The sequence below is a fragment of the Macaca thibetana genome, chromosome 13 (genome assembly GCF_024542745.1).
Source record: "Macaca thibetana thibetana isolate TM-01 chromosome 13, ASM2454274v1, whole genome shotgun sequence".
Taxonomy (NCBI): domain Eukaryota; kingdom Metazoa; phylum Chordata; class Mammalia; order Primates; family Cercopithecidae; genus Macaca; species Macaca thibetana.
Genome location: NC_065590.1, coordinates 97,817,436 through 97,836,763, shown reverse-complemented (window position 1 = coordinate 97,836,763; position 19,328 = coordinate 97,817,436). Strand labels below are relative to the sequence as shown.

The 19,328-nt window shown below is 45.2% G+C and overlaps 2 protein-coding genes and 1 pseudogene across 3 annotated transcripts in view; 2 read left to right on the top strand and 1 right to left on the bottom strand.

Moving 5' to 3' along the window:
- Positions 1-19,328, top strand: part of IAH1 (isoamyl acetate hydrolyzing esterase 1 (putative)) — a 359,243-nt gene that overhangs the window by 130,578 nt on the left and 209,337 nt on the right. The window lies entirely within an intron of this gene.
- ASAP2 (ArfGAP with SH3 domain, ankyrin repeat and PH domain 2) overlaps positions 1-19,328 on the top strand; it is a 203,452-nt gene that overhangs the window by 58,939 nt on the left and 125,185 nt on the right. For both annotated transcript variants that reach the window (XM_050753889.1, XM_050753890.1), the window contains exon 2: positions 14,816-14,888. In XM_050753889.1, the coding sequence (XP_050609846.1) occupies positions 14,816-14,888 (73 nt within the window). The remainder of the gene's footprint in view (positions 1-14,815; positions 14,889-19,328) is intronic.
- On the bottom strand, positions 6,719-7,206 carry LOC126933799 (eukaryotic translation initiation factor 1-like; annotated as a pseudogene).

Genomic DNA, 19,328 nt, shown 5'->3' with positions numbered 1-19,328 from the left:
CAGTGAGCCAAGATCACACCACTGCATTCCAGCCTGGGCGCTACAGTGAGACCCTGTCTCAAAAAAAAAAAAAAAAAAAAAACTTAACACAAGTACTGCTGGAGCTTCTTTGCAGAAACCACTTGTGGGGAAAGGAGGGAGACATATTTTAGTATTTGATCTTGGGAAAAGGTTTTGCTTCTGTGGGCATGTCTTCCAGAGACTGGGGGACCCGTGCTGGCGTCACCACTGTCCCCTTCCCCATCAGGAACCTTCCTTCCTTGGATGGTATTTCCAGTGTGTCTGGGCCTCTGGTGTTCTCATTATGAGTCCCCAGCTCTGATGGCCACTGTGGCCGATGCACAGAGCATTGGAGACAGTGATTCAGCCTAGCAGGCTGTATTCATGTGCTACTCCTCTGTACACCCAGAGCTGTCTTCTCGCTTATCATTTATTAATCTTTCCCATGCAAGTCATACGTGAATATGTCCTTGTGGTAAAGTTTTCAGGTGGCAGCAAAAACTCAGTCTCTGTCACCGTCTTCTCTCCTCGTCTAGGTACGCTCTGTAACTGAGTCCTTTGCCCATTCTAGAGTTTTTTCCTCCCTGTGTACCATTGGCCCTCTGCACCTGTGGGTTTTGCATCCTCATGTTCAGTCACATAGGGTCTAAAGGGAAAAATATTCAAGAAAAAATATCCAATGAAAACTAATACAACAATTTAAAAAATACAAATTGTGGCCAGACGCAGTGCCTTATGCCTCTAATCCTAGCACTTTGGGAGGCTGAGACAGGAGGATCACTTGAGCCCAGGAGTTTGAGACCAGCATGGGCCACATAGGGAGATGTCTTTACAAAAAATTTGAAAATTAGCTGGGTGTGGTGGCATGTGCCTGTGCTCCCAGCTACTCAGGAGGCTGAGGCAAGAGGATCACTTGAGCCCAGGAGGTGGAGGCTGCAGTGAACCGTGGTCACACCACTGCACTCCAGCCTGGGGGACAGAGTGAGATCCTATTTCAAAAAAATAAATAATGAAAAATACAAAATTTTAAAAATACAGTGTAACAACTATTTACATAGCATTTACATTGCATTAGATGTAAGTAATCTAGAGATGATTTAAAGCACGTGGGAGGATGTGTGTAGGTTACGTGCAAATATGACAACATTCTACATTATGGAATTGAGCATCCTTGGAATTCAAGGGAATCCTGGAATTAATCCCCCATGGAGACCGAGGGACTACAGTTTTGAGTATTTTTGTTTTCTTTATTGTTTAATCTGTCCCTTTGACACATTTTTATGCTCAAAGAACTCCTCAATACCCTGCTTGATGGGAGAAGAGAAAAAAGTAACAAAGTGTAGGATATTGAAGTACTTTTCATTTTCTTTAATTAAAAGTAATTACCAAATAATGTATTCATTGTTAATGATAGTTTAAAAGTGGAGAAGCAAAAAATTCCTCCAACTTTTCCTAAGACAACAATGATTATTTTCTTTCTGTATCTTTATATATCACTTGTCTGTCCTCTTTTATAACAGTTTTTTTTTGTTTTGCTTTTACAGTTTGTGTGTGTGTATGTGTAATGGATTTAATAAACAAGCTTGTGATTTTCATTTATTTATTTATTTTTTTTGAAATGGAGTTTCACTCTTGTTGCCCAAGCTGGAGTGCAATGGCACGATCTCAGCTCACCGCAACCTCTGCCTCCCCAGTTCAAGTGATTCTCCTGCCTCAGCCTTCCAAGTAGCTGGGCTTACAGGCACACACCACCACACCCAGCTAATTTTTTGTATTTTTAGTACAGATGGGGTTTCACCATGTTAGCCAGGCTAGTCTCGAACTCCTGACCTCAAGTGATCCGCCTGCCTCGGCCTCCCAGAGTGTTGGGATGGCAGGTGTGAACCACCACGCCTGGCCCATAAGCTTGTAATGTTCTACTTCTGGAGATGGCATTTTTCCAAAAACGATTGCCTTTTTATTTTATTTTGTTGTTATTATTATTTTTGACACAGGATCTCACTCTGTTGCCCAGGCTAGAGTTCAGTGGCACGATCATAGCTCACTGCAGCCTGGACTTGCCAGACTCAAGTGATCCTCCTGCTTCAGCCTCACCAGTAACTGGGACCACAGGCACCTACCACCACACCCAGCTAATTTTTGTACTTTTTGTAGAGATGGGGTCTCACCGTGTTGCCTAGGCCTGTCTCAAATGCTTAGGCTCAAGTAGTCTGCCTACCTCAGCCTTCCAAAGTGTTAGGGTTACAGGCATGAGCCACCGCGCCAGGCTGCCTCTGCAGAGCCGCTTTACTTGTGTTTTGTCCTCAGTACTGTTCCTATGTGGGTGGTGGGTGGCTGCACATACACAGGCCAGCTTCCCTCCCTGCTGGCCTGCTGGGAGGCCGCAGGTCTGGGTGCACCTTGTTACCGAGGCTAGCCTTCCTCAGCAGAGGTGTGAACTCTGCCACCACCCGGTTCTAGTCAAGATGGAGATGGAATCTGAGAAAGGAATCTAGGAGAAAAATGAAAGAAGTGTTTTCTTTTCTGTTTGCCTGCCCTCAAAGTTGCTACTTTAGGAGCTCAGAGAAACAGTTATTTGTAAGACCAGATTAAGTAGTTTAGTAAGATTGCCCAAAACCACCTCCCAGCGTTCCTGGGAAGCGCCTGATGCTGGGGAGAAAAGCCCCCGGCCTGAGCTGGCAGACCTGCATTCAGTTTTGCCTCTGTCTCTAGCTTCTCTCTGATGGTTTAGAAACGGAACTGAGGGATTCCTAAGTCCCTTTTGCTTCCTGTGGTCAACCAACATGCTAGGCTAATAAATTACCCCTGAAGTTCACTTTCATTTGGGCAACATTTTCTAGTTCTTTTGCCAACTCTAATTTCTTTTCTTTAAAAGATGCTTTAACTTTACTTGTATTCTTAATAATGTATCTTATATATACATACACATAGCATTTAAACCTTTTTTTCAATGAGATCTTTTTTAAAAATTCAACTTTTATTTTAGATCTGGGGGTACATGTGTAGGTTCGCTACGTGGGATATATTGCATGATGCTGAGTTTTGGGGCATGATTGATTCCATCATCCAGGTACTGAGCATAGTACCTGAGAGTTTTTCAACCCCTCTCCACATCTGTCCCCGCTCAAGTAGTCCCCAGTTTCTGTTGTTTGCTTCTTTAATGTCCCGAGTACTCAACATTCAGCTCCCACTTGTAAGTGAGAACATACAGTGTTTGTTTTTTGTTCCTGTGTTAATTTGCTTAGGATTATGGCCTGCAGCCATATCCATGTTGCTGCAAAGGACATGATTTCGTTCTTTTTCATGACTGCGTCGTATTCCATGGTGTATATGTACCACATTTTCTTTATCCGGTCCACTGTTGATGGGCACCTGGGTTGATTCCATGTCTTTGCTATTGATACAAATGGCATTTAAAGAATGATTATGAAGGCCACATGCAGTTTCTCACACCTATAATCCCAGCACTTTGGGAGGTCGAGGTGGGCGGATCACTTGAGGCCGGGAGTTTGAGACCAGCCTGGCCAACATGGTGAAACCCTGACTTTACTAAAAATACAAAAATTAGCTGGGTGTAGTAGTGCATGCCTGTAGTCCCAGCTACTCAGGATGCCTGTAGTCCCAGCTACTCAGGAGACTGAGGCATGAGAATCGCTTGAATCCAGGAGGCGGAGGTTGCAGTGAACCAAGAATGCACCACGGTACTCCAGCCTGAGCAACAGATCAAGACTTGTCTCAAAAAAAAAAAAAAAAAAAAAAAAAAAAAAGATTATGAAGCCTGGTTTTGGCCAGCACTCCAAACGCGCCGCTCAGGCCTGTCCCGTCGTGACGCCCTCAGAGGCTGCTGCTGCCCTGGCTGCGACCCTCAGCTTGCCTCAGTTTGTAGTTTGCCAACAAAGTACATCCCTAAATGTAAACAATTTAGTTTTGCCTATTTTTGAAGTTTTTATACTGCTTGTATTCTTTTGCTCAACATTTTTGTCACATTCACTTACGTTCTGGGGTGAGTTTGTTCTCTTCCGTTGCTGTGTAGCATTCCGTTGTATGAATGTCCGTCATCAGTTTATTCATTTTACCATTGACGTTTTGGTTTATCCGTTAGGGGCTGTTTTGAGGAGTGTTAGGACAGCCTGTCCATGTCTTCTGTTGCAGATGTGTATTTACTCGGAGTAATTTTAATTTTTTAAGATGATACGAAAACGCTCCCTTCTCATTTGTCCTTAGGCACACACTTGCCTCAGCTGTGACTTAGCTCAGATGTCTGTTTGATCTTAATTCTTGGTGACACCTGCTATTCTTCAGGCCTGGCTTTATTCCCAGAAGGAGGGAGGTTCATTATTGCTCTGGCTTTAAACGGAGCCCACAGGTCACAGTGCAAGTCTATGCTTCCCAAAAGGCTTCTGGAAATATTTGACACTGTCATTAATGCTCTGTGTTACTTTCTGAAGAGTTGAATGTGTGGTGAGACAAAGCTGCCATCTGAATGTCTGTCCAACTCTTCTTGGCAAAGCCACCCTTGGGGCACAGACCTGGGTGTGTTTTGTTTTGTGTTTTGTCTACTGTATTTCAGAAATGTCCCTTCTTCTCAGCCTGGCCTTTCGTCCGTGGAACAAGGGGAGAGAAGATGGGACAGGAGAGTGGAGCGTGCTGGGGCTGCCTGAGTGCTGCAGGCCTCTGCTCTCCCCAGGGCGGCATCTTTGAGTTTCAAGAAGGAAGCCAGCCCCTTCCCACCCTGCTGGTTCGCATTGAGAACTCAGGGTGCTGGGGACAAACCGGTGCTGTGCTGCCTGCACTGTGGGCTCCTGGGCAGGGTTGGGAGGAGCGGGGTGCAGGGGCTGCTGGTGCTGTGGGAGAGGCATTTTATATGGATCATTGAGGCCAGGGGTCAGCAAACCTTTTCTGTAAGGGGCCAGATACAGTAAATATTTTAGGTTTGGCAGACCTCAAGGCTGCTATGTAGGTACTTACCTAAGACAGGTGATAAATATCTATGAATTTTTTATTAATGAAATTCAAAATATAAAAATAATAATGGAGTACAATTTTTTTGGTAATGCAGGTCTCCTAGGGGGAAGAGAGGAATTATTTTGAGGGGTATAATATTTATCTTAATTAATTGGGGTCAGTTGGTCTTTCCTGTGACCCTGTTATTGCGTTCATTGGGAATGTTCATCTGGAAACAGCCTTAGCTCACGGTTGGATAAAAGCTGGCCCGCAGGCCCCGTGTGCCCACCCTGAGCCAGGTCATCTCCTCAGATAGTGGGCTTGGCCCGCACCATCCAGCCTGTGGTGACACAGGGTAGAGGCCCCATAGGGTTCTGTGGGGACCAAGAAGAGGTAGAGGAGTCCCCACATGGAGGAGGGTGGCCACGGGGTGATGTTGACGCGGAGCCCACAGAGGAACCATGGCCAGGGCCTCCGTGTGACCCCAGAGGTGCTGGCACCGCCCTCAGGCGGTACAGTGGGGCCGACCAATGAAGGAAGAGAAGCATGGGGTTGGGGACATTCAGAGGCCACTGTGCTGCGTGAGTGGCTGTAGCTCTTGCAGAAGGTAGCAGGGCCTGAGGAACGGAATTTGAAATTTTAGTGAATCTTGACGGAAACATTCCTCTGTGGCTACCCTGTTGGATAGCACAGGTGTGGAAAATGAGTGAACAGCTTTGTGGTGGTCTCTCCTGTGGTGGACTCTTACCCGCACTGCGCGCCATCCTTACTGTCTCCACACCCTGTCCCCGTCCCCTGTCCTGGCTCCGGCTCAGCTGAGCAACAGAGATTGGAAGAGGCCCCTCGGTAACTAGAGAGGAAACCTATAGAAGAGTTTGGGAACTCCAAACAGATGCTTTAAAGTGGTTGAAAACAGTGGTTTTCCTTGGAAATATTTGGGACACATCCCCACCTCTTGTTTTTGTGATAAATTCACTCTGTAAAACTTGTTTGACAAACTGGAGGTCAGCTTCCGCCTGGCCCCTGAGGATTAATGAGGTCTGGCCAGCCGGCAGCTGCAGCGCAGGCCCTGCTCCGGTCTCGTGGTCCGTTCGGTTCTTGCCTTTGTTCGTGGTTTTTACACGTAAGTTCCCATGAAAGTTGCTTTTTTCCCCACTCCAAGCTAGAGTGGAGTTTTCGTTTGGGGAGCATGGTAGTTGAGTGCCTGGGTCTGGTTAGAATTCTCAGCCTGGTGGGTAGACACCTTTACTTCCTGGAGACTCAAGCTTTGTTATTTTTTGTTACTCTAAGATTTCAGTATTTTTTTTTAAGTTTTAATTATTGTGGGTACATAGTAGGTGTATATTTTTATGGGGTACATGAGATATTTTGATACAGGCATGCAGTGCGTAATAATCACATTAGGGTAAACGGGGCCTCCATCACCTCAAAGCATTTAGCCTTCTTTTGTGTTACATCTCAATTATACTCTTTTATTTTTAAATGTACGATAAATTATTGTTGACTTCTGTCACCCTGTTTCTATCAAATACTAGATCTTATTCATTCTATCCACCTATATTTTTGTACCCATTTGTCATCCCCACTCCCACCCCAACTACCCTTCCCAGCCTCCGGTAACTGTCCTACTCTCAGTCTCCATAAGTTCATTTGTTTTCGTTTTTTTTTATGGCTGTTTTCAGTTTATTGCATGAAGGAGTTACACGAGTCCAAGTTAAAAGCGGACCCCAAATGGTTACATTATACAAGCTGTGAGGTTTTTAGACTGGTGACAAGGAACAGAAAGGAAATTCTACTCATTGCAAGGAAATCCTTACTTAAGCTACAGTGAGCCGCAAGTGTTTAAACCCCATGAACCTTCAGCTGATCGTCCTCAGCCAGTCCAGGCTCTACGAGGAATTGGCATAATATGTGTTCTTGCGCTGGTCACCCTGTAGCTGAATTACTTCTCCATATTCTGGATGCTCAATTACAGTACCATTGCAGGCAAACTTCTTCTTAAACGTCTTCACTGGTTTCTTTTTGTTGTAATCATCAGTGATCCCTTGGACAGTAGTAAGGGTCTTCCTGCCATTTCTCTGTTGAATTCTTATGTGGATGTAATCCTCAGTGCCAGCGGGAAGCAGGTCATCACCCTTACTTGCATCAGCAAAGGAGTTGAAAGTGGAGGTTCTGGATAGTGGACATACGACACGATTCCCTTTCCTCAATGGAAACGGTCTGCGGAAGGTGGCGGGCAGGGGGTACGGAACGTAGGGAAGCAAGGGGGCTCAAGGGGGAGGCTGCTGAGTCCTTGGCAGTGGCTCAGTGACTGGGGCTGTTTTAATTTTTTTTTTTTTTAGCTCCCACAAATAAGTGAAAACATGGAGTGTTTGTCTTTCTGTACATGGCTTATTTCCCTTAACATAATAACCTCTATTTCCTTCCACGTCATTGCAGATGACAGGATGTCATTCTTTTTTATGGCTGAATAGTACTCCATTGTGTATATGTGCCACATTTTCTTTATTCATTAATCTGTTAATGGACACTTAGATTGTTTCCAAATCGTGGCCATTGTGAATAGTGCTACAATAAACATGGGAGAGCAGGTATCTCCTTAGTATACTGATTTCCTTTCTTTTGGGTATGTACACAGCAGTGGGATTGCTGGATCATATCATAGCTCTATTTTTAGTTTTTTGAGGAACCTCCATACTGTTCTCCATAGTGATTGTACTAATTTACATTCCCACCAATAGTGTACTGGTGTTCCCTTTTCTCCACATCCCCATAAGCATTTGTTATTGCCTGCCTTTTGCACGTAAACCGTTTTAACTGGGGTGAGATGATATCATTGTAGTTTTGATTTGCATTTCTTGGATGATCAGTGATGTTGAACACCTTTTTGTATGCCTGTTTGCCATTTGTATGTCTTCTTTGGAGATATGTCTATTTAGATCTTTTGCCCATTTTAAAATTGGATCATTAGATTTTTTTCCTGTAGAGTTCTTTGAGCTTCTTACATATTTTGGTTATTCCTTGTCAGATGGATAGTTTGCAAATATTTTCTCCCACTCTGTGGGTTGTCTTATCACTTTGTTGATTGTTTCCTTTGCTGTGTAGAAGCTTTTTAACTTGATACGATCCCATTTATCTATTTTTGCTTTGGTTGCCTGTGCTTGTGGGGCATTACTCAAGGAGTCTTTGCCCAGACCAGTGTCCTGCAGTTTCTCCATTTCTTATAGGAGTTTGATAGTTTGAGGTCATAGATTTAAGTATTTAATCCATTTTGATTTGATTTTTGTATATGGTGAAAGATAGAGGTCTAGTTTTATTCTTCTGAACATGGATATCCAGTTTTCCCAGCACAATTTATTGAAAAAATTGTCCTTTCCCCAGTGTACGTTTTTGGCACATTTGTCAAAAATGAGTTCACTGCAAATGTAAGGATTTATTTCTGGGTTCTCTATTCCATTAGTCTATGTGTCTTGTTTCTATGCCAGTACCATACTGTTTTGGCTACTATAGCTCTATAATATAATTTGAAGTCAGGTAATGTGATTCCTCCAGTTCTGTTTTCTTTGCTTAGGATAGCTTTGGCTATTTTGGGTCTTTTGTGGTTCCGTATAAATCTTAGGGTTATTTTTTCTATTTCTGTGAAGAACAGCATTGGTATTTTGATGGAGATTGCATTGAATCTGTAAATTGCTCTGGGTAATATGGACATTTTAACAATATTGATTCTTCCAATTCACAAATATGGAATATCTTTTCATTTTTTTGGTGTCCTCTTCAATTTCTTACATCATCGTTTTATAGTTTTCACTGTAGAGATCCTTTACTTCTTTGGTTAATTCCTAGGTATTTAATTTTATTTGTAGCTATAGTAAATGGGATTGTTTTCTTGATTGCTTTTTCAGATTGTTCGCTGTTGATATATAGAAATGCTACTAATTTTTGTATGTTGATTTTGTATCCTGCAACTTTACTGAATTTATTTATCAGTGTAACCACCCAACGGGTTCACCTTGCCTGCTGCTGCCTAGACAGAGCTGATTTATCAAGACAGGGGAATTGCAGTAGAGAAAGAGTAATTCATACAGAGCCAGCTATGCAGGAGACTGGAATTTTATTATTCAAATCAGTCTCCTGGAGAATTTGGGGATCAGAGTTTTTAAGGATAATTTGATGCGTCAGGGCCAGTGAGTTGGGAGTGCTGATTGGTTGGGTCAGAGATGAACTCATAGGGAGTCAAAACTGTCTTTTTGTGCCGAGTGGTTCCTGGGTGGAGGCCACAGGACCAGATGAGCCAGTTTATCGATCTGGGTGGTATCAGCTGATCCATTGAATATAGGGTCTGCAAAATATCTCCAGCGCTGATCTTACGTTTTACAATAGTGATGTTATCCCCATGAGCTCAGAATCTTGCAGCCTCCAGCTGCATGACTCCTAAACCATAATTTTTAAACTTATGGCTAATTTATTAGTCCTGCAAAGGCTGTTCAGTCCCCAGGCAGGAAGAGGGATTTATTTTGGGAAAGGGCTATTGTTGTCTTTGTTTCAAAGCTAAACTATAAACTAAATTCCTCCCAAAGCTAGTTCAGCCTAGGCCCAGGAATGAACAAGGACAGCTTGGAGGTTAGAAATAGGGTGGAGTCAGTGACGTCAGACCTCTTTCACTGTAATTATGTCAGTTATAATTTTTGCAAAGGTAGTTTCATCAGTTCTGATGGTTTTTTGATGGCGTCTTTAGGTTTTTCCAAATGTAAGATCACATCATCTGCAAACAAGGCTAGTTCAACTTCTTCCTTTCCAATTTGGAGGCCCTTTATTTCTTTCTCTTGTCTAATTGCTCTAGCAAGGACTTCTAGTGCTGTTTTTATATATAGTTGGCATAAGACGGTTTCTGGCACTCAATCTTTTTTTTTTTTTGAGAGAGAGGCTCATGTTGTCGCCCAAGCTGGAGTACAGTGGTGTGATCTCCCTGAGGTTCAAGCGAGTCACTTGCCTCAGCTTCCTGAATAGCTGGGATTATGGGCGCACACCACCATGCCCAGCTAATTTTTGTATTTTTAGTAGAGACAGAGTTTTACCATGTTATCCAGGCTGGTCTGTGGAACTTCTGACCCCAAGTGATCCGGCCACCTCGGCCTGCCAAAGTGCTGGGATTATAGGCACGAGCCACTGCGTCTGGCCTAACACTCAGTCTTAAACAGTCATTCTAGCTTCTCGTCCTGACCAAGTTTAATTTTAATTGTCTATAAATATGCACCATAAGGAAGGGTGTGTTTCTGAATAGGGAGGTAATTGCTTTTCCTGCTTGCAATTTTAATTAAAAATTACCTCTTCCACCTACCTCACCTGTTTAACAGATTGTAGAAAAGCAAGTTTATGCACTCATCCCTGAGTTCAGGAAGCACTACTTCCTCTTCAGTAACAAAGGTACAAGATTCCATATGGTGACCTATTTTTTCAAGAGTTTTATGCAGTAAATGATCAGGGAGGGGTGTGTCCCATGACATAATATGGGAGGAAATTTGTCAGAGTTCAACTGTGTTATTAAGGTATGTTGCCTGTGATCAACCTTTTACATTGAAGTTTACCACTGCTTCCAGTCCCATGTTTTGTGTTTTCGTTGTTTTTTTTTTTTCTTAAAGAGACAGGGTCTGTCTGTCACCCAGGCTAGAGGGCAGTGGCGCAATCATGGTTCACTGTAGCCTCCAGCTTCTGGATTTAAGTGATCCTCCTTCCTCAGCCTGGGATTACAGGTGTGTGTTCCCATGCCCGGCTAACTTTTGTTTTTATTTTTTGTAGAGACAGGGTGTCACTATGTTGGCCAGGCCCGTCTCAAGCTCCTGGCCTCAAACATTCTTCCCTCCTTGGCCTCTCAAAGCGCTGGTGTTATAGTAGATGTGAGCTACCGCATCCAGCTTAGTCCTTGTGTTTTTAGCACAGTTGACCCAAACTCCTGTAGACACAAGGTCACTCTGTCATCTGTGGGAGTATCAGAGGCAGGAGGGCTGGAATCTGGTTGAGAGAGGCAGCACAGATCTCCCTGGCTGGCTTTTCCAGAACGGCTACTGCCCAGCTTTAGCCCCGAATGGCTTTTGAACCGTGGGTTCCAGCCAGTTCCCTCCTTCTTTGCGTAGCCTCTCCCTGAATGCACTTCCTGCCTGCCCTGATCCATTACCCTCCCTGTGGCCTGAGTAGCCTTCAAACACAGCTCTCCCCTATCCCCTCTGGGTAGCACTGTTGCCTGGCACTTGAGCCCCTGCCTTTTGGGCTCATCGTTCTTTCCTGAGCTGCTTCTTGAGTCCTGTTCTGTGGCAAGCTCTCTGGTAGGCACTGGGGATACAATGAACAAATATCAGTGACTGACCTTAGAGGAAAGCATTAAAAAAACTAAAAAGAGGTGGTACGATTAATTTTGTTGATATTTTCTGTAACCTAAGATGTCTACAATATTGTTTTAATGTGACACTTAGCCACATTTCAAGTGCTCTGTAGACATGTGCTGGTAGCTGCTGTAGTGGACGGCGCAGGTCTAGAGGCAGAGCTGGACAAGTTCAAAAAGCAGTTCTGTGCATGTAGTAAGTCCTGGGCTCCTGTTTTCATTGTTAATTTGTGTTTTTCTAGGGGTTTATCTTTTGCAAGATTGTGAATTCCAAGAAGGCACAGGCATTGCCTTGTCCTGTTTTCCTCACCATTGTGTCAGTACTACCTTGCAGGTAGAAGGTGATCACACCATTTTATCCGATGAAATGCTAAGCACAGGGCATTATGGGAAAAGCTAAGATGAGAACCTGCCACCCTGTCGTGGAGGTGGGGAGGCATCAGAGTCCTTCTCAGGAGGAGGAGACCCCTCTGAACCAATGAGTCGGGTCAAGAATGATATTCTCAGGAGAGAGGAGTGTGTGCACGTGCTGGGAAGACAGCAGGTGGAGGGGGAGCCACAGGTAGCTCGTTATGATGGAAGCTTGGGGTACATGTGAAAGTGGGAGAGAATGTCAGGCACTGACGCTGGAGAAGCAGGCAGAGCTCAGATGATCAGGTCTTTAAAGCTTGCTAAAGTTGTTATTCTGAGAACACTAGGAAGCCTTGTGTAGTGCCTGGGCTGGGACCTGCCCCTCAAGCCTTCCTGTGTCGTCTTTTTTTTTTTTTTTTTTGAGACAGAGTCTCACTGTGTTGCCCAGGCTGGAGTGCAGTGGCACGATCTTGGCTCACTGCAACCGCCATCTCCCAGCTTCAAGCAGTTCTTTTGCCTCAGCCTCCTGAGTAGCTGGGATTATAGGCACCCACTACCACACCCACCTAATTTTTGTATTTTTAGTAGAGACAGGGTTTCACCGTGCTGGCTAGGCTGGTCTCGAACTCCTGACCTCAAGCGATCCGCCCGCCTCGACCTCTCAAAGTGTTGGAATTACAGGCGTGAGCCGCTGCGTGTGGCCTCTTTCTTCTTTATTCATGAGGTGTTTTCTCCCTTTACACTTCCTGGCCCATGGAAGATGCTTAGAATGGTGGCTGACTTCTAATGCTTCCAGAGAACCTGACAGGCTGGCATTGGTGTCTTCCACTGTCTGTGGGGAGGCTTAGAAAGAGGAGCGGCTTTTATTAATATTATGAGTGTGGATCAGATCCTGCTGTAGCCAATGGCAAAGCCTGGGCAGGCCCAGATTCTGCGAGAGTGCTAGGCTGCACGGTCCCAAATCAAGTGTGCTTTTCAAGAACGGCCCCTCACCTGGGATAGGGAACTTTGAGCTCTGAGGAGCACAGTGAGCTGGCACCTCTGTGTGTGAGAGCTGTGCTCTCTGACCTGTGGTCTAAGCTTCGGGACCTGGTGTTTCTGGCACAGCCCTGAGCACAACCTCAGTCTGCCCACTGGTGCTGGCTGAGCCTGGCCTGGGCCCTGCAAGTCTGTGGCTGGCAGATTGGGGAGGAAAAGTGATGAGACTGCATGAGAAAGAGAATTTAATTGTGATTTTCCTGAGTTATTTACCGTTTCCAAATCCCCTTTTATATCTTGAAGGAAGGTAGGAATGGATCAGAGATGACCACTTGGGAAAATACGAGTTAACTCAATGTATGAAATCTCAACTCATCTTGTATCAGTGACTCTCTGCTCTTTAGTATGGCAGAAAGGAATGCCTTTTTTATTTAAAAAAACATTTTTAGTTTTAGGTTCACAGCAAAAATGGATGGAAAATACAGAAACTTTCCAAATACCCCTGCCCCTTGACATGCATAGCCTTCTCCATTATTAACATCCTGCACTACAAGTGGCACGTTGGTGACCCTCAGTGAACTGACAAGGACACATCACTGTCACCTGTATCTTTACTTCACATTAGGGCTCACTCTTGTACATTCCAAGGGCTTGGACAAATGTGTAATGACATGATTATAACTTCTCTTTGTATTGCAGCCACTCCGTCAAATGTCTGGTGCCTTGTGATCATTTTTCCATTTAAAATTGTCAGCACTAATCATGTCTGTTTTTAGCATCCAATAAAATTATCATCGTGGCATTAGAACTAGGGCTTACGATTCTGCTATTGAAAACTGGTTCAAAAGGTGATTTCAGGAAGGCTGGAAGTCCAGAATCCATTGCTCTGAGGAGCTGTGCTGTGTTTCGGATGATAGGTCATTGCAGGTTTTTATGATCTAAACTCACTATGGGTTAATAATGAACACTCAATAGCAGTGGTTATTATGTGCCAGTAGCTGTAGGGCAGGGTGCTTCCTTTAGTTTTTATAGGATAGCCTGTGATTGGCATCACTATCCCAGTTCACAAACGTTCTCTCCCTCCAGTCACAAGTCACCCTTTGCTTTTCTATGTTGTTTAAGTGGGTTAAAAGGACTTTTTACCCAGCATGTTGGGAGACTGAGGCAGGTAGATCACCTGAGGTCAGGAGTTTGAGACCAGCCTGTCCTACTTGGTGAACCCCGTCTCTACTAAAAATGCAAAAATTAGCTGGGCGTGGTGGCGTACCCCTGTAATCCCAGCTACTTGGGAGGCTGAGGCAGGAGAATTGCTTGAACCCAGGAGGCAGAGGCTGCCGTAAGCCGAGATCCCGCCACTGCACTCTGGCCTGGGCGACAGAGCGAGACCCTGTCTCACAAAAAAAAAAAAAAAAAAGAGAGAAAAGAAAAGAGGACTTCTTACCTTTGTATCTGTTGTGAAAGTCAAGGTGTAATTAAATTTCCAGGTGTGATTAGTCGTTGAACAAATACTGTTTTGAGTGTCTCCTATGTGCTGGACATTGTGAGTGCCATAGACAACTGCCGTGTAGTAGCTGCTCTATAAATACTTGCTGAATATTATATATGTGAGTGCCTCTATCTAATTATTCAATCCTGCAAAGTGGGCATTGTTCCTGCTGGTTTCTGGAGAAGAAATCTGAGGCTTGGGAAGCAATAGGACCCGTCTTCTAACATAGCTTACAAGCTAATGATATTTGGATTTTTTAAAATCCAGAGTGGGGTTTTCTACACCTTGTTAGGGCTCTGTAGGGGGAAGGGGCGCAGGCACGGTGGGAGTCCCTGGCGGGCAGGCACATCCCGGAGCCTTGCTGGTAACCAGGGAGAACTGAGAGTTCAGCTGGGGTAACTCACTTCACTGCAGAGCGCGCCCAGCAGGTGCTGTGGGCAGGAGACAGCTCGCATGCTATAGGAGGAGGAGTTGGTTTTCAGTAATTGCAACAAACTTCTGCTTAGTGCCATTTGGAAACCAGTCTTCCACACCACACTGAGGGCTTGTCTCCCAGAAACAGGTGCAGACGGACCTGGCAGAGGCAAGCAGGGCCTTCAGAGTGGCACTCAATGTGGTGCTTGCTGCTAGTGTGGTCTCACCACAAACACGGTTTAATGACTGTATTCTCTACGTTTCAGGCTTTGGACGTGGACCGGATGGTTCTTTACAAAATGAAGAAATCCGTGAAAGCAATCAACAGCTCTGGGCTGGGTGAGTATGCATCCTTCCCTAGGGGTTTCTGTGTGGAAAACATGGCATTTGAAGTCCTGGTACCATAATATTGATGACCATTAACAAGTGAGCAGCCAGACTCCTTTTTCAGGGCATGCAGATCACAAGTACGTTTTGTTTTGCCAGTCGTCTGATTCAGGTGTGGGATGTCATCCCCCGTGCTGTCTGTCCCACGTTGCGCTTCCTGTTTTCTGGAGCACGGTCCTGTGTGTACCCACTTTGTCAGCCTGGTTGATGGGGACCTGGATTCATTCCTGCCTCTGTCATTTGGTTTTTGCTGTTAATTGTGTCACAGTGCCCTTTCCGTTTCTCTCTTATCCAGTCTTGCCTTTTCTAGTGTAGGAAGAAAATGAATAAATAGACAAACATAAAGTAATATTTCATCTAGATTTACACATATATATATTTTAAACCCATGCAACTTTTGGCTTAAAGATGACCGGTAGGTCACCTGTGGCATATCTTCCCTTGTACAAATCCTACGAGTGATAGAAAATATTTTTTTAAAGCCGTTAAGTGACTATATAGTTTCATTCAGCAACAAGAAGGTGGCAGCCTTGGGGGACTAGAAACTGTGAGGCGTCCCTGAGAGACTGAAACGGGGCTGATGGGTTGCTCAGGGGAGCTTGCCCCCTGCTCAGGTACAGATAGAGTTTTGGTGACAGGGTGGGAGGAGGAGGGACCTGGGGTCTGCTCCCGTGGAAGTACTCAGGTCCCTTCATCTATACTGTGTCCCCTCACCCTCATGGTGTCTTTCGTTAGTGAAAGGGGTGATTGGAGCAGGAGGACAGGAAGTGCCTTAGATGGTCGTGGTGTCAGGAGGGAAGGGAACAACCTGGAAGTACACATTCCACCTGCCCACCCCTTCCCCCCTCCCCCCCACAGTTACAATAGGGCGGGCACAAGCTCTAGTTGCTGCTCTTGACTCTCCCCCCATGAGAGCTGTGCCAGCCACAATCGGGAAGAATCTAGCAGGAAATCCCAAGTGCAGGATGATGTTACAGTCGAGCATTGCCAAGTGTATTTAGGAACGAATTTAACAGAAGATGCACGGGAATCCTACATCAACAACTACAAAATGCTGCCGACCAAAATGAAAGAAGACCTGCGTGAGAAATATGTGATGCACGTGGGTTAGAAGAGTCACCACTGTTAGTGTCAGGCCTCCCCAAACTGATCTGAAGATTCACCCCAACCCCAGTCACAATTAGAGCAGGGGAAATTGACAGGCCTTTTCTAAAACTGATACAGAAAGTGGCCATCTGCCTCTAGCTTTTTTGCCTGGGTTAAGTGTGGGGCAGGGAGCAATAATGATAGTTTTGATTCTTTTGAACACTTACTATGTATCTTGTGCTTTCTGTACATTGTGCTAATCTTGTCAACAACTGATTCTCCTTATACAAATGAGGAACCTGCAGATCAGAGAGTTCAGGGTGTTCCCCAAGTGTCTGTGCAGCTGGAGCTCAGACCCTCATGGTCTTACTGCTGTGTCAGGGTTGTGTGCAGTGAGTGGCCCTGTTTCAAAGCCACCATGCCTTCAGTGTGTCTGTCACACGAGTGACATCTTGAAGACTTCAGTGAGTCGTTAAGAAATGGTATGCCCAGTTTCGTTGACAAGCACCAGATTTCGAAAAGTATCTAGGAAGATTTTTTTTTTTTTTTTTTTTTTTGTACTGTGTTCACTTGGACTTTTTGAGTTTATAACTTGAGGGATATTTGATATTCTGGTCAGACTCAAAAATGATTTTATAGTCATATGTTGAAAAGGCTGCCCTTATCAGAAATAAAAATGAAATAATCTGCTTCTTGTGCAAACACTGGCTTTGTAGCTGCTGCTAGTCTGGAGGAGGGACTTGTGTGACTCCCAAGGCTGGCCCAGCAGCTAGCGGTGCAGCTTATAAACAGACCTGCATTTGAAGGGAGAAGGCGCTACTGCCCCAGTGTCAGGAAGCTGGCCTGCAAGAGTTTAACAGCACCTCTGTGTCATTTGCCTTGCTGACCCATATTACTGAGCGTGTACCACAAACCTCATTCCTATTTCTGCCCACCCCCCAGCGTTGTTTCCTAAAATGCAGCCCCACTGGTGTTACTTCTCTGCCTAAAACTCTACAGCGTTTTTTCATCACCCTCTTTGAAGTTGGTGGAAGTCAGTTCCAGAGCATGGGAGAGAGAAGGAAGGCCTCTTGTGGGCTTTAGGATTTTAAAGCAATTGGGATAAAGATGGTTCTCTTACTACAGAACCATGCAAAGATTTTAATGTGCTAGTAATGTGGATTGTGAGTGGTTATCGGCCTTAATCCTTTCCCAATTCATTTGTCTATGAAACTGTCCTGCCTCCCCTGATGACCCCACTGTGAGCCTCAGGTGAGTAAATGCTGCAGAACACCAGATGAGTTCCAAGCTCCTGTGCATTGTCTGGACTCAGGCCACCTGTCCCGACCCTCCCCAGCTGGACTCCTCTGTGCCCTTCTTTGAAATAACTTGCAGTTTTCCCCAGCGAGCCACGTTTTGTGCCTTCTTCCCTCTGCTCATGCTTTGCTGTTTGCTTAAAATAGCATTTGCCACTTTATGAAAGAACACTGACATCCAAGGAAGTTGAGTTTGTTCAAAGTCACAAAGCTCTACGGTGACAGGGCTGGGATTTTAACGTAGCTCCTTGGGCTCATGTCCTTTCCGAGGCCCTGCACATAACAGCCTGGTGTGTGACCTTGGAGGGGGTCTCCTATTTTTGTCATCCTTTAGCCATCTATTATGTCATGCCAAGTTTGAGTTATTCTTTTTTTTTTTTTTTTTTGGAGACGGAGTCTCGCTGTGTCTCCCAGGCTGGAGTGCAGTGGCGTGATCTCGGCTCACTGCAAGCTCCGCCTCCCGGGTTCACGCCATTCTCCCGCCTCAGCCTCCCAAGTAGCTGAGACTACAGGCGCCCGCCACCACGCCCGGCTAGTTTTTTGTATTTTTAGTAGAGACGGGGTTTCACCATGTTAGCCAGGATAGTCTTGATCTCCTGACCTCATGATCCGCCCGCCTCGGCCTCCCAAAGTGCTGGGATTACAGGCTTGAGCCACTGCGCCCGGCCAAGTTTGAGTTATTCTAAGGTCATGAGTCTGAGTCCTGAAAAGTCCTAAGTCCTAAAACCAGAGCCTGATCCTGAAATCTTTATTTCAGAACAAGCGTTGTCTACTGCGAAGAAGTCACCTGAGGAAACAAGATACTTTCTCCTGTCATGTTGCTGACATTGTTCACAGTGTCTTTGGAACTCTTTAGAACTGCTTTTAGTAGCACGTTCTTTTGCATATATTTAGCAGAGAAGTCTAAGGATAGATTAAATTTTTTTAGAACTAGATGTCAGAAATAAGTCAGGCATATTCAAGAACGGACTGAGTGCCGGCGACCACAGTTGGCTTAGGTGCCCTGTAACTACACAGACATGGGCTCTGAAGGCAGCTGGTTCCAAAGGAGAAGTCCCTGTAGTGTTTTGATCATGAGAATAAAGACCCAAGGCAATTCCTGTGTAGGAAGAGCACTCATTTTACGTATGATAGAAAGAACAGTGAGAATAAATTAGCACTTATGCTTCATACTGCCATATTCCCTTTCTTGTCTCATGTTTCTTAACTTCTTTGGGACCAGGATTTCCTCCACCTGCTTTCCTAATTTGTCACAGATTGGCCCCGTTTGACCCATCTCTGCCCCAGTGTCCCTCACTGCAGGCCGCTGGCCTGTCACTGCTTCCCGAGTGTGCGCCAGCTGTACTTCTGTGTCTTCGCACAGCTCCACCCGGTCTGCAAACGGGCTCCCCCATCCCAGTCACCTGGAGGGGACCTGCCCTTGCCTCCCCACCCATCTTCATCAAGACTTAGCCATCTTTGACTTCAGCATAACCCTCTTTGACTGTCTTGTAATAGATTCTTTTTGTGTGTGTGTGTGTTTTTTGAGATGGCGCTTCTCTCTGTTGCCCAGGCTGGAGTGCAGTGGCGCGACCTCGGCTCACTGCAGCCTCTACCTCCTGGGTTCAAGTGATTCTCCTGCCTCAGCCTCCCGAGTAGCTGGGATTACAGGCATCTGCCACCACACCTGGCTAATTTTTGTAATTTTAATGGAGTTGGGGTTTCACCATGCTGGCTAGGCTGATCTCAAACTTCTGACCTCAAGTGATCTACCAGGCTCAGCCTCCCTGTAATAGTTATTGAGTTATTCTAAGGTCATGAGTCTAAGTCCTGAAAAGTCCTAAGTCCTAAAACCCGAGGTGTCTGTGCAGCTGGAGCTCAGACCCTCATGGTCTTACTGCTGTGTCAGGGTTGTGTGCAGTGAGTGGCCCTCTCTGTTTCAAAGCCACCATGCCTTTAGTGTGTCTGTCACACAAGTGACATCTAGAAGACTTCAGTGAGTCACTAAGAAATGGTATGCTGTTGTAACAAA